Source organism: Eutrema salsugineum, unplaced genomic scaffold (assembly GCF_000478725.1).
Source record: "Eutrema salsugineum unplaced genomic scaffold, Eutsalg1_0 scaffold_16, whole genome shotgun sequence".
Lineage (NCBI taxonomy): Eukaryota > Viridiplantae > Streptophyta > Magnoliopsida > Brassicales > Brassicaceae > Eutrema > Eutrema salsugineum.
The window spans coordinates 4,425,997-4,438,496 of record NW_006256858.1 but is presented as its reverse complement, the minus strand read 5'-3'; the positions used below and the strand labels follow the sequence as shown (position 1 = coordinate 4,438,496).

Sequence of the window (12,500 nt, the reverse complement as noted above, 5' to 3'; positions counted from 1 at the left end):
TTAGATTTTATATGATAAAGCCGATTAGGAAAAATAAAACCAATTAGGGTTTTGACAAGAAGAAAGAGGATCGGTTTGGTTATGGTTTTAAAAACGAAAAAGACGATGAAGAATCATGAAAAGAACCGATCCGTATTAGGGTTTTCAAAAAAAACCAAAACTTTGATTAGGATCTATAGTTTTAGATAATACCTTTTCGCCAAATGGATTTCTGACCGGCTTATGATCTGGGAGATAAAGACCACAGATATCTACTGGAAACTCCTGAGAATGATGGCCAGAAGGGAGGACGAACAGCTGCTACAATGGAGGAACCACCGCTTGGAAAGAATCACCCGCTAAGGTGGGACAGCGCCGATTGTTTTGAGTCTTGAGGGCGCGTCTGGTGTCGGATTGAGGAGCGGTTTTTACCACTAGATTCTTCTCTTCCAGGGCTTCAAAATGATATGTAGATCGCCTTCTAACTCCTTGTATTTTGAGAGATATGATCGTTTGAAGTTGAGCTTCGTGCTGATAACGTATTAAGGGAAAAAACTCTCGTCTTATTATTTCCACAAGCAGTGTATATATACATTACATAACTAATGTATCAGAAACTCTAATGGGCCATAAGACATTAACCTGATGGTTAATGGGCCGGTTACTAGAAATCTATTTATTTATAACAGAAACCATTATAAATATTTATTTATCTATCTTCAATTATTTGCCTAACTTGATGTATCCCTTAGGATTTTTTTAAATATTTTTTCTAGTGTTTTATAGGCTTTTTTTTTGGTTTATATGACCTGTTAAGTGACACATGGATAACGATACACATTGCCTTAAGTATTTTGATTGGTTTTAGTTTCCTGTCTATCATCTTTTTCTGTTTGTTTAAAAATGCCAAAGTCTGCGCATCCAGATGTTTCGAACACGGTACACGTATGATGTGATGCATGCCTTTCACTGCCTTAAAAAGTCTGATAGTTCAAAGCGTACATATCTAAATCTTAGCTCTGATTGGTAACATGTGGAATGGTGGAATTGCATTTTTAAACACAAATCCGCAGGTTTTTGCCAAACAATAAAAATTCGCATAATAAAAAAATACATACAAAAACGCAGACTGCATTTTTGCTTAACAAAAATATAAAGGAAAAAGCATTCCACAGAAAAGCGACTTATAAGTCGCTTAATCTATTCCACAATATTTTTTTCGCAATTCCGCCATTCCACAAAGTTACCAATCAAAGCCTATGTTTGTATTTTGTAATTCTGATAGTTCAAAGCGCACATATCTAGATCTTGTGTTTGTATTTTGTAACCACTAATTCAAATCTAAAAGATTACGTACTATGATTTTATTGAGAAAGTCCTTTTAACAAAAAAAATAACAACATTATATTTATGTTTAATTAAATATAGTATATACTCTATAATGCTTGCATGTATTCCAAAGTTGTTTATGATAAAGACGCTTAATTTTCGTTTATTATAAAGTAAACCTAATAATTTCAAAGAAATTACAAAAAATAGAATTAATATCTTTAATATTGGGACTTTATTAAACTGTAGTCAAATAAGCTATCACATAAGTATTTATCAACAAAGGAATCAACTAATACATTTCGCTATTTGTTTCTTATTTATGCACTGATGATTGAGCCACAAAATATGCGCATTTGTTATTTTTGCGTTTCATGAAAGGTTAGTTGGGTCTTAAGTAGCTTCTTCTACTAAGTTGCATATTTCACACTTTGGTGTTCGTCTTGTCTCTTTCAAAGATTTTTTTTGGGTCGAACAGGATGGAGTTATACAAATTGCATATAGTTGTATCCACAAAATTATATGGCTTGGAGAATCTGATACACTGAAGGTTACCTTGACGTCAAATTGCAATGCATAGAACGTGTTCATGTGAACAATTAAGGGTATAAGTATTGGCGGAGGCAGGAATTTTTTTAACCGGGGTTGAGGAAAACATCCAACATAAAATTAGGGGGGTCAATCGAATAATTTTCAACAAATTCTTTTAGAAATAAGATGCATTAGTAAGCTTAAGTTTTCATTGTTATAGCTTGACCTGGGTCAATTGACCACCTAATAGTCCAAGTAGCTCCGCCACTGGGTATAAGATAGTGATTTATCAAAACGTTTAAGATTATATGGATTGGAAAATCTGATATATTGAAGGTTACCTCGACGTAAAATTGCAAATGCAAATGAACATTTGAAAATTATGTGTTCAAGATAGTAATTTAAGCACTAGAACATTAAGCACTTATTATTTGGCAACATGATATTTTTTATTCTTATGCATAAGCTTAATATTTCTATTCAAACAATCAAAGAGCTTTTCGAGGTCCAAGGATTTCTGGCTATTTGTTTTCAGTTTGGAACCAAAGCCCAATCTCCAGCCCCAAGTCAAGCCCAGTGATACAAACAGTCGCACTTATCTATCTACGTGATGTGCTCATGTGCAGACACACTCTCCAACGCTCAATCAATTTGTAAAAAAAAGAAAGAGAATTATCTTCAAACCTAAAATAATTGGAATATGAGATTTTTGCTAAAAAAGAGGGAAAAACATTTAGAGAATATTGTGAAAGTTTCTTCCACATATTTAAGACATTTATTTTTAATCCCAAGCTTTATATCAAACATGAGACAGAAAGAGCAAATAGAGTAGCCACCACAAAGCAATCATCTTAAACTTAAACCTCAAAAAAAATACAAAAGACAAAAAAAACAAGGATTAATTCGAGAACGTCACTTGTGGCTTACATCTTCTTCATCTCCATAACTTAATCTTCTTCTTCTTTCTGTTTTCTCTCTCTCTCCTCTCTCTCTGCTTCCGGCGCCGTAAGCAATGTCTTTGGACACGGTGGACAAGCTGGTGGTGTTCTTGGCCAAGAGAGACGGAATAGACAAGCTTGTGAAAACATTCCAATACGTGGCCAAGCTCGCGTGCTGGCACGTTGAAGCCACACGACCTGACGCGGCCGAGAGGTTCAAGAAATGGGAGGTCGCGTCCGGTCTCAGCCGCAAAGCCTTCAGGTCCCACACCTTTCTTATAATCACTTTATCTACATAATGGCATAATCGTAAATATAGTCTAAGAAATGAAATTTTTGCTTCTCATTCACTTCTTGATTAATATCGTATCTCATCTAAGCAAAAACTGAATAGTCACTAGTAATAGGATCCATTTTCTATGTACTAATACACTTTATAGCACATGAATGATATAATTAAATTAATAGATATAATTAACAAAATAACAATCGTTGTTAATTTATGGTCGAATCATTTGAACAGGACAGGGAGATCTCTCACGGGGTTCAATGCACTGAGACGAAACCCCGGTGCAACCCGGACGATCCGTTTCTTGGCAGTCTTAGCCAATTCAGGAGAAATGGTTTACTTCTTCTTCGATCACTTTCTTTGGCTATCAAGAATCGGTGCATTAGACCCCAAGATCGCCAAGAAAATGAGTTTCATCTCTGCTTTTGGCGAATCTTTCGGTTACGTTTTCTTTATCGTCATTGATTGCATCTTCATAAGGCAGAGACTTAAATCATTGAAAACACTCCGGTCCAATGATGAACCGAAAGAAGAAACCGGTGAGAAAATTAGGGAGATTCGAGGAGATATAGTGATGAGATTGATGGGAATTTCGGCTAACGTTGCGGATTTGATAATCGCATTGGCTGAAATTCAACCAAACCCGTTTTGTAACCACACGGTTACACTCGGTATAAGCGGTTTAGTCTCGGCTTGGGCCGGTTGGTATAGGAATTGGCCATCGTGAGATGCAATGAGATCTACAGAATGTATTTTCCTTTTATGTTGTTTCGAATGAACATAACAATTAGCAAACGTATAATAAGCTCACTTCAATATACGTATATGAACACTTTCTATTTTATATTCATTCGGGGTCAAATTGAAATGAAACAAAGCTAAGGGTACGAATAGGTATAAGTTAATCACATGGGGGCATTTATGAAATTTATAAAACTTGATAACTGTAAATAACTTCCCCCACTAATCACTATCGCCAGTAAAACCCGTTTGTATTGGGACGGTTAATTTTTTCTTGTTTAAATTCATTTTTTCATCAAAAGTCGTTACCATTCTCTTTAAGATTTAGCAACATTCACTAAACAAAACAGAAACAGAGAGAAAAAAGAAGAAACTGTTGAACGAAAATTGATGAGAAGAATGATTCCTACGACGTTATCAAGTAAGTTTCAAGGAGCAGTGAGTATGAATGCGTTGAGATGTTATGTTTCGGAGTTTATTTCCACTTTCTTCTTCGTACTCGCAGCCGTTGGATCCGTCATGGCTTCAAGTAAATCAACTCTTCTTCTCCTCTGAAATCTCTGAAAGTTTTGATCTTTGTAATTAAAGAATCGATCTTCAAATCGTGTTTTTATTTTTGTCAGGGAAATTGATGGCGGGTGATGTGACGGGTCCGTTTAGTGTGTTAATACCGGCGATTGCGAATGCGTTTGCGTTATCTTCCTCCGTTTACATCTCTTGGAACGTCTCAGGCGGCCATGTGAATCCGGCGGTCACGTTTGGGATGGCGATTGCTGGTCGGATTAGCGTTCCAACCGCTATGTTCTATTGGACTTCACAGATGCTTGCCTCTGTTATGGCTTGCCTTGTCCTTAAAGTAACCGTCATTGAACAGGTAATTACCATTTTCCTTGCACATTTTTTTTTTTGATGTTGAAATATGTGTCTCTGTATGAAAAATCTTGTTTTCTTTCTTGTTATTAGCACGTTCCGATCTATAAGATCGCCGGAGAAATGACCGGATTTGGAGCATCGGTTCTCGAAGGTGTTTTAGCGTTCGTGCTTGTGTACACTGTCTTCACGGCTAATGATCCGAGACGGGGCTTGCCTTTAGCCGTGGGACCGATATTCATAGGGTTTGTGGCTGGAGCCAATGTTTTAGCCGCTGGTCCGTTCTCTGGAGGTTCGATGAACCCTGCGTGTGCCTTTGGATCGGCGATGGTTTACGGAAGCTTCAAGAACCAAGCTGTGTATTGGGTCGGGCCTTTGCTCGGAGGAGCCACCGCTGCGTTAGTGTATGACAACATGGGGGTGGTTCCGGCTGAAGAGGACCATGGTTCATCCACCGGAGATGCCACTGGAGTGTAGTGTGACATATCTTTCTGATGTGTTTAATTTTCTTTATTTTATTTTGCAGTTTCTGAAATGTTGTTGACTTGATGTTTAGTAGATTTCGTTACAAACAATTTACTATTGTACAACTTTGTTACATTTTCGTTGCTTTTATGTTCTTGCATCTAAAAAATGTAAAATTTCAAAAGTACCATTTGGGTCTTACTTCTTCTTCCTTGTCGGTTAAGTCACGGTACTGATACCATTCAGCACCGGAAGTGCCAATGGGTAATGTTGGTCGAATAAACACTTCAACAGGTTTTGGCACACTCACACAAACACGTATCTCATGTTCTGCATCACTGAGATTTCTCGGCTCAGTGTCTCGCGTTCTGCGGATTGGTTCGATTGAAATCCATCCTAGCCCAGAAATCGCCACATCACTAGCCGGTCTGTTTAAGAAATGTGTTAATTTAGGTTGAAGAGCATTATTCGTTTTACTAAAATTAATAGGAATAGAAGATAACGATTATTTCACCTTTTTGGATCGTTAAATTCAATTCGGAGTAAACGGTGAGATTGTAACCCTTTCCAATCCTGCATCTGATCTTTCCCTGATGGAGGTGTGAGAAGCAAACCCAGTTCTTTCTGCATAAACAAATGAGTACAAAGTAAATGAGTAGATAAAACTTGTCCTCGAAGTAGATAATGATGGTGTAAGAAAGTTACCTGGTAAAAGTCGTTTGCTGTTTTGGTTGGTACTACATGAATCTCAAGAGTCTTTGGTCCATAGAATGTGAAACATGTTTCTGGTAGAGCCTGCAATAGGTCAAAGTATGTAATGGTTTCAAAACCTGATGTCCACTCTGAAACAGAATTTAGCATTTAGGTAATAATGTTACCTTCAAGATGTCAATCCTGACGAGACCTCCCCAAAAAAATGTATAACCGTTTAAGCTCTCACCATCGGGACTACTTGATGATTGAGTTGGCAATGTTGAAATCTGTAAAGAACAAAGCACAAATCAAATCAGCACACTGATACTACGGTGATATAGTCTTAAGCAGGTTGTAAATTACTAGACATACATCGAAAGACTGGGCTCTGAGCCGGTTTTGAGGAGCAAGGGCGGGTAAATCATCTGAATGAACAACAGCTGCTTGCCTGTGGTGTAGGTGCACACCCGGTGTATCATACAATTTCTGTGGTGATCAGATATTCTTTTAGCAGAATGAATACTTTTGTTTTATAACAGAAAGTTCTACAATCTGAAGAAGGTTTAAGTTAATACCTCTCCTCCTAGAAAGGCATTGATCTGAATTGGCCCCAAGGTGGTTCCAGGGACAGCAGATTGAATTGGCTTGTACTTTTGTGCTGCTGCTGCAACAGGGTCCCTCTCGGCCATTGTTTCTGTGTAATGAAGTATATAGACAATCAAGCTCAAACTCTCTTTATAGACTAGATCGTGGAGAAACTGGCACCCAGAAAAAAACTAAGGAAACTAATCACAATGAAGAATAAATGTCTTACTCAGCAAAGCATTGATGAATGCTGACTTCCCTACGTTAGCTGCGCCCTATGAAACCATGAAGAAATGATGAATGAATATTTGCCAGACCGTCAAAAAATTAAATTCATAAATGCACTGCGTCTATCTCCAGTAAACAAATTTATGAATTAGTGGATCATATAAAACAGTGTAGACTTGGCTACTCTAATGATCACAAGAGAAAATCAAACCGAAGAAAATTGTTTTTTAATACGCACTGCCTCTCTCATTTAAGATACGTTAAGCTATGAAGTAACTAAAAATCTTTCTTGGTTGGTGATAAAATTGCTGATGCACATACCAGAATGTAGACATCTCGTCCCTGAAACAAAAACAGGGATGGAGAGGTTAGGTTGCAGAAGATATATGAATATAAGGTTATATTATCCGAAATCGAGTGGCCAATTCATGGCATTTACGAGAAATCTTAGAGCAATAATGTCAAGAAAGCTTTACGGTGTATAGCATATGCTACCTTTTTCTCCTGCTGGATTTCTGATGCAACTCCGCTAACTCCATCCAGAGACTTAGAACTTGTGAGATGGACACTCAAGACACTGGTAAATTACATCCATGTAAATCAGACAGTAGCTCCAGAACATTAAAACGCTAACAAACCTATAAGGACTTGATACCTACTGTAGCTTTTTCTTCGTGGTTACTTCTACAACCCAATCACCAATACAGTTCATATCTGTTCCTTTTGGAAGCAGATCAATCTAACAGTACAAAGCACAGTTATTTCATCAGAGAGAAAAAGCTCGAAACGATTGAAGACGTAGTCAGGTTTGTAAGCTCTTTACCTTAGTTATAACTAGTATAATCGGATTAGCCCCAACTAAGTCACGAACACGAGCCAAAAAGCTACCATTGAAGTCCACAATGTCGACCTGAGAGAAAAATCCAGTGTACAAAACAAGCATTAAACCATACATTACATTGATGGAGAGAAGTTTCATCTACTCACCAGTTTGACAATCAAAGCCTTCTCATGGCGCAAGTGAGAAAGTTTCTCTCTGAGTTCATCAGCTGAGACAAATTGCTTCCCACCAGCATATCCTCCATTGCCACCAACTGCTGTAATCATATGTCCATGAGACAAGAGCTGGCATCTTCCACAGATTACGGTTCTTAACTGGTGATGTTTCTTCTTCTGCAACAAATCAATTAAACCATTTCAATGAGAAGAAACCACTCTAATTTCATAGAGATTGAGATTGAGATTCTGAAGCCTGAAATCGACCATTCTCAAAACTAATTCATACCAAATCGTAAGTAACCAGATCGACGAATCCCGGAGAATCGACGTCGGAAGTCTGTAACGGAGCTCCGCATCCGTAGCAACACGAGACGGAGGTGTCGACAACTTTCCGTACAACAGCCTCGTCCTTCTTCTTCTTCTTCTTCTTCTCTTTTTTGATCACTTTCTGAGCTTCGTGAGCTCGTTGGTTCTCCAAGAACCTCTCTCCAGGAGTCGGAGCTGCCGCCGCGAATCCATCCCGTTCCGAGAGCGAAATCGCCGATTCTGAATTAGCGATTGACTTACAGACGATTGAATTCGCCGGGTTCCGGTAAATCACGGTGAGAGTGGGTTCTCGTCTCGTGATGCGACGAGGAAGAGAAGGAAACGTTGAGAGTGTCCGTAGTAGCGCCATTGTTGAGAGTTTTTTCCCACCAAGCTATGAGTGTTATCTCAAAGATAAAACCGAATTGAAAGAGAAAGAGAGAAGACTCTAGCTGGCTCAGAGGTTTGTCGAGAGAGGAGAACCTTCTAGATAAATTAGAAAGTTAGTAGGATATGGTTAAAAGAAATCAGTTTCCCGCGCATTTGCTATCAAATCGAAATGCCTAATTTTGGAAAACTCAATTTCGCTCGTAATAATCCTCTCGCAAAGTAAAACTAGAAAAAGAGTATAGTTTTGTCTCTGTTTCTCCTGCAACAGTTAGATTATGTATATCTTCGATTTCAATTTCGGTTATATAAATGACGATTTCTTGATTTGTTGTTGGACATTCTATATGTAAAAACTTTGCTTTGAACTATAGCAGAGAGGAAATTTCGAACATAAAACTCTTAGAAGAAACGGATAAGCATTTGAAATTCTGCTCTCAGATGAGTTAGCAAAAGGAACTAAGAATTAGAGAAACCCCACATGCAGCAGAAATCTAACATACATACCCTAAGACTTGTAACAAATCCTTTAACACTCTCATTGTTTCAAAACTGACAGGTTCCAAATCCCTACAAGAAACCTGTCAGTTTTAAAACAATGGAAGACTATAAAAAAGGATAACATTGGCAAAAATCAAAAGAGGTGAAACGACATACTCCTCATTTTTGTTGCAACTATGAGTTGAGATAAGCGGACAAAGAGAAAGTAGACAACATCTGTCACACTGGGGAGAAAGTACATGGTGAGCTTGTACATCCTGAACTGGTGGCGCAGAGTCTGCGCATGTACTGGTTATCCCCATGCATATGGACCTCTCCACCATATAGTCGTCAAACACCTCCAATCTGTACAACCTCCAATTTGTACGCCCTCCAGAGCAATTTAGGATAAAGATAAAGAAAATTCAGTTTTTCACGCATTTACTTCCAATTCGAATTGACTAATTTTGGAAAACCCAGTTTCGCTTGTAATAAATCTAGAGTTACAAAAGTAATCAAAATATAGAGTTAACAAACATTTGATAATCCAAAGAAAAAACTTACAGTTCATTGTTTTTGTTCTTAAAGTTTTTCACTGTTGAGGTTTTCTTTTGTTGTTGTTTTTCCAGAGAATGCAAGAAATTTCTCCTTATTGTCATGATGAACAATGCAGTTTTTGGAGCTGCTTTGAAAACTGTGCTCTTCTACACTACTGCTGCAACAAACACCTTGAGTACTCCACTGATGGCGAAGACCATGAACTAGCTGATGTGATTGTTGACGGGTTCCCTAAGCCTTTGCTGGTGGTGATGGCCTACAAAGCGCTAAACTCCATGGTACATATCCGGGCACATGGTTTACCAATACACGACAAAGCTGACGTATAGTTTCACCATAGGGCGTTCCCTCAGAACTCAGTTTCTTTATCACAAAAACCCATACCTTAAGAGGATAGAGTTTCCTGTCATCATTCTTCCGGAGTTTGGCTCTGAGGTTTGTGAGAAGCTCGTTCACGTTAAAGTGGGCTTGAACCAAAGAGTATGCAGGTCTATAAAGACATGGACTCCAATCCCCCCTTTTTCACCAAGTTCCCGACCTCTATTGATACCTTTACGGTTATCCACGATTTTCCAATTTGAGTATGAAAACGAAAAAGAAAAAAAAAATAAAGAAAATGTATAAACCCCAAAACTGAAATCTATATAGTAGAATTGTAATAAACATTTGATAATCCAAAAAAACTTACCAGTTGTGGATGTAATATGGTGCAAAGATTGGGCAAAACTTAAAGAAGCAAGCCCCTATCAAAGCATGAATGATTTTCTTATTCCTTATTTTTTTATTCGTTTGAAAAAGTAAGGTTAATCCATTGAAAACTAGATTGAAAAATTAGAAAATAGACAAATCATTTAAAAAATTTCCAAATCCCTAGATTTTTGTGTGTGTATCTGAATATTCTAATCACTAATTTGAATAGATCATTCACTAAATTAAACAAACAAGAAAACGAAATCCCAAGCCTACAAGATACTCAATGGATGCTCCAAATCAGATCATTTGTAATTTTAATCATTATGCCTTTTGTATGTATAGTAATGTCTCCTCTTGTCTAAAGGATGGTTAATGTGATTTCTTCTCTCATTTGTCATGCTTTTGTTAGTTGAAGCATCATCTCTTACTGAATCTTTGCAGGCAGTTATCACTCACAATGGGAATTGAAGATGTGTTCCCACTGAAGATGTGTTTGTGTTAGAGATATAATCGATTTAAAACCAAAACTTTTATTATATAATAATATGAAACAAAACGATAATGTAACAAGAGTAAATTTACTCCCACAAAGAGAACTGTGTTTGCCTAATCGAATGAAACCTTTAAAGCTCTCTCTCTAGCTTGAATGATTCTTACAATCTAGACTTAACCTCTATATCTTAGAGCCTTAAAACACAGCAATTTAGAAAAGGAAAATAAAAAATAAATAAAATAAGTGTAGTTTACACGTATTAGGTCATCTCCAACGCTGATCCCCTTAATGGGATCATAGGTGTATTTTAATAATATTTTTTTTAAGGAACAGTAATGAACTTCTACTTAAAATCGATCTCCAATCCTAAACTCGTATTTGAGGTTTATCCGATTAAAATATTTTTTTTTTTAATTTTTTTTTTTAAAATTTGATTTATTACATAAAAAAAAGTTTTAACAATGATTTTCCTTCACATTTAACAATGATCGTTTATTCAGCGAATGACAACAACCAACATGCAAACATGAACAAGAAACAAGACAACTGATGAAACTCGAGAAAGGAACGTAGATTCTACTGTAATAGTTTCATTCCTTCAAAATCTTTCTCATAAGCAAATAAATAAAAAACCGTAATGGACATTATACTAAACAAGAAATCTTTCTCAACAGATGATGATTTGTTGGAATCTTACCCTCACTTCTTCCTGAAAGAGCATCCCTCTGAGCTTCGCTTTACCACCGGTGGACTGGCACAAAACTGTCTGACAGTTTCCACACATTACAACTGTTTGAGAATGGCTAAAGTGGTTCTGCAAATAACCCACACACAAACAATACATTACTATAAAACTGTAATCTCTTCACATCACACTACTGATTTAAAAGCTGTACCATCTTCCTAATACCAATCTATAGCTAATAAATCAGTATCTAATCAACATTATCCATCTCTGCAGAGTATAATTAGTAAAGAGAAACATCGACAATTTAAATTCACATCATTCCTGATTTAAAAGCAGAGGACAATTTCTTCCTAATACCAATATATAGACTAACGTTAGTAAAACAACATTCAACATTAGTCGACTCTGTAGACGACGACTTATGTATTGAGAAAAACCAAGAAACTAGACTACATCGCCACTGATTTTTAAACACTGGACAGTTTCTTTCTAGTATATGTAATAAACAAATAACCAAGCTAGAATTTCAATGGAGCAAGATTCAGATCAATACCAAACAAGCAAGTTAGACAACTCACATGTTGAAGCATCCTTGGCACTTAAAGTCCTGAAACACACAGAAACAGAAAACGGAATCAGACTTTTCTATCCTTCGTCACATAAACATCAAATGTGTAATCCTCTGATTCAAATTCCAACCTAATGTTATCATCAAAGAAGCCCACATTAACCTCAAATTTCGCTAATCCTTCAAATTCACAACACATTTACTTCAACCAAACCAGAGAATGAAGAAGAAAAGGCTTACATTGAGCTTATGTCACAAGCATGCATTTTGCCGTCGATTTTGCTGTCGAGAGCGTCTATGTCGGCTCGGAGAGCAATACGGAGGAGAACCCGACCCGATTTGAGCAACAATCCCGGTTTTCACGACTAGGAAAGAGTAGGAGGCACCTAATCCGTCAAGCTCGCGGCGAATCAGGGCACTAGTCTCGTGTAATTCGTAAAAGATTTCTGGGTTCTCATGGATTCGTCTTCTCACGGATTCGTCTTCTCACGGAATCATCGCCACAAGAGGAGAAAGAAGGATCGTCGACAAAACGAAGACCCGAGTAGGAGAGAGAGCGTCGAAATTTGTTTTCCCATTTACCCTGTGACGAATGAGAAAACGACATGTGGCCGATGAACCTCTGATGATACGGGTTCAAGAATATCACTCGGATGATACCAGATGTCGGATGATCGAGT

The 12,500-nt window shown here is 37.4% G+C and overlaps 3 protein-coding genes and 1 long non-coding RNA gene across 5 annotated transcripts; 2 read left to right on the top strand and 2 right to left on the bottom strand.

Moving 5' to 3' along the window:
• Positions 1-2,659: 2,659 nt before the first annotated feature.
• Positions 2,660-3,912, top strand: LOC18020888 (peroxisomal membrane protein 11B). The gene is made up of 2 exons (XM_006404317.2): positions 2,660-3,039; positions 3,301-3,912. Exons 1-2 carry the CDS (start codon positions 2,852-2,854, stop codon positions 3,791-3,793), a joined length of 681 nt encoding a protein of 226 aa, XP_006404380.1. The 5' UTR covers positions 2,660-2,851; the 3' UTR covers positions 3,794-3,912.
• Positions 3,913-4,197: 285 nt separating this feature from the next.
• LOC18020887 (probable aquaporin TIP5-1) lies at positions 4,198-5,154 on the top strand. The gene is made up of 3 exons (XM_006404316.1): positions 4,198-4,336; positions 4,431-4,681; positions 4,771-5,154. Exons 1-3 carry the CDS (start codon positions 4,198-4,200, stop codon positions 5,152-5,154), a joined length of 774 nt encoding a protein of 257 aa, XP_006404379.1.
• Positions 5,155-5,172: 18 nt separating this feature from the next.
• On the bottom strand, positions 5,173-8,374 carry LOC18020886 (NO-associated protein 1, chloroplastic/mitochondrial). 2 transcript variants are annotated; one of them, XM_006404315.2, is made up of 13 exons: positions 7,934-8,374; positions 7,636-7,821; positions 7,472-7,558; positions 7,308-7,387; positions 7,144-7,225; positions 6,970-6,990; positions 6,650-6,695; positions 6,411-6,529; positions 6,208-6,321; positions 6,021-6,122; positions 5,848-5,937; positions 5,657-5,766; positions 5,173-5,570 (listed from the first exon to the last, which is right to left on the bottom strand). In XM_006404315.2, the coding sequence occupies exons 1-13, from the start codon at positions 8,321-8,323 to the stop codon at positions 5,321-5,323; spliced, it is 1,677 nt and encodes a 558-aa protein (XP_006404378.1). In that variant the 5' UTR covers positions 8,324-8,374; the 3' UTR covers positions 5,173-5,320. The 2 variants fall into 2 exon arrangements, with proteins under 2 accessions (XP_006404378.1, XP_024013721.1); XM_024157953.1 differs by having other exon boundaries at positions 5,657-5,937.
• A 2,689-nt stretch (positions 8,375-11,063) lies between these two features.
• On the bottom strand, positions 11,064-12,463 carry LOC112087867. Its single transcript, XR_002900279.1, has 3 exons — positions 12,061-12,463; positions 11,831-11,859; positions 11,064-11,378 (listed from the first exon to the last, which is right to left on the bottom strand). It is a non-coding gene; the product is annotated as an uncharacterized LOC112087867 (long non-coding RNA).
• Between the last annotated feature and the right edge of the window lie 37 nt (positions 12,464-12,500).

Excerpts from the sequence above, each read along its gene's own strand:
- LOC18020886 (XM_024157953.1), bottom strand. The coding sequence starts at position 8,323 with ATGGCGCTACTACGGACACTCTCAACGTTTCCTTCTCTTCCTCGTCGC. Across the intron at positions 6,991-7,143 it reads AAATCCAGCAGGAGAAAAAG|GGACGAGATGTCTACATTCT; the intron begins GTAGCATATGCT and ends TTTTTGTTTCAG. Across the intron at positions 5,571-5,656 it reads GAATTTAACGATCCAAAAAG|ACCGGCTAGTGATGTGGCGA; the intron begins GTGAAATAATCG and ends TTTCTTAAACAG.
- LOC18020888 (XM_006404317.2), top strand. The coding sequence starts at position 2,852 with ATGTCTTTGGACACGGTGGACAAGCTGGTGGTGTTCTTGGCCAAGAGA. Across the intron at positions 3,040-3,300 it reads CTCAGCCGCAAAGCCTTCAG|GACAGGGAGATCTCTCACGG; the intron begins GTCCCACACCTT and ends TCATTTGAACAG.
- LOC18020887 (XM_006404316.1), top strand. The coding sequence starts at position 4,198 with ATGAGAAGAATGATTCCTACGACGTTATCAAGTAAGTTTCAAGGAGCA. Across the intron at positions 4,337-4,430 it reads TGGATCCGTCATGGCTTCAA|GGAAATTGATGGCGGGTGAT; the intron begins GTAAATCAACTC and ends TATTTTTGTCAG. Across the intron at positions 4,682-4,770 it reads AAGTAACCGTCATTGAACAG|CACGTTCCGATCTATAAGAT; the intron begins GTAATTACCATT and ends TCTTGTTATTAG.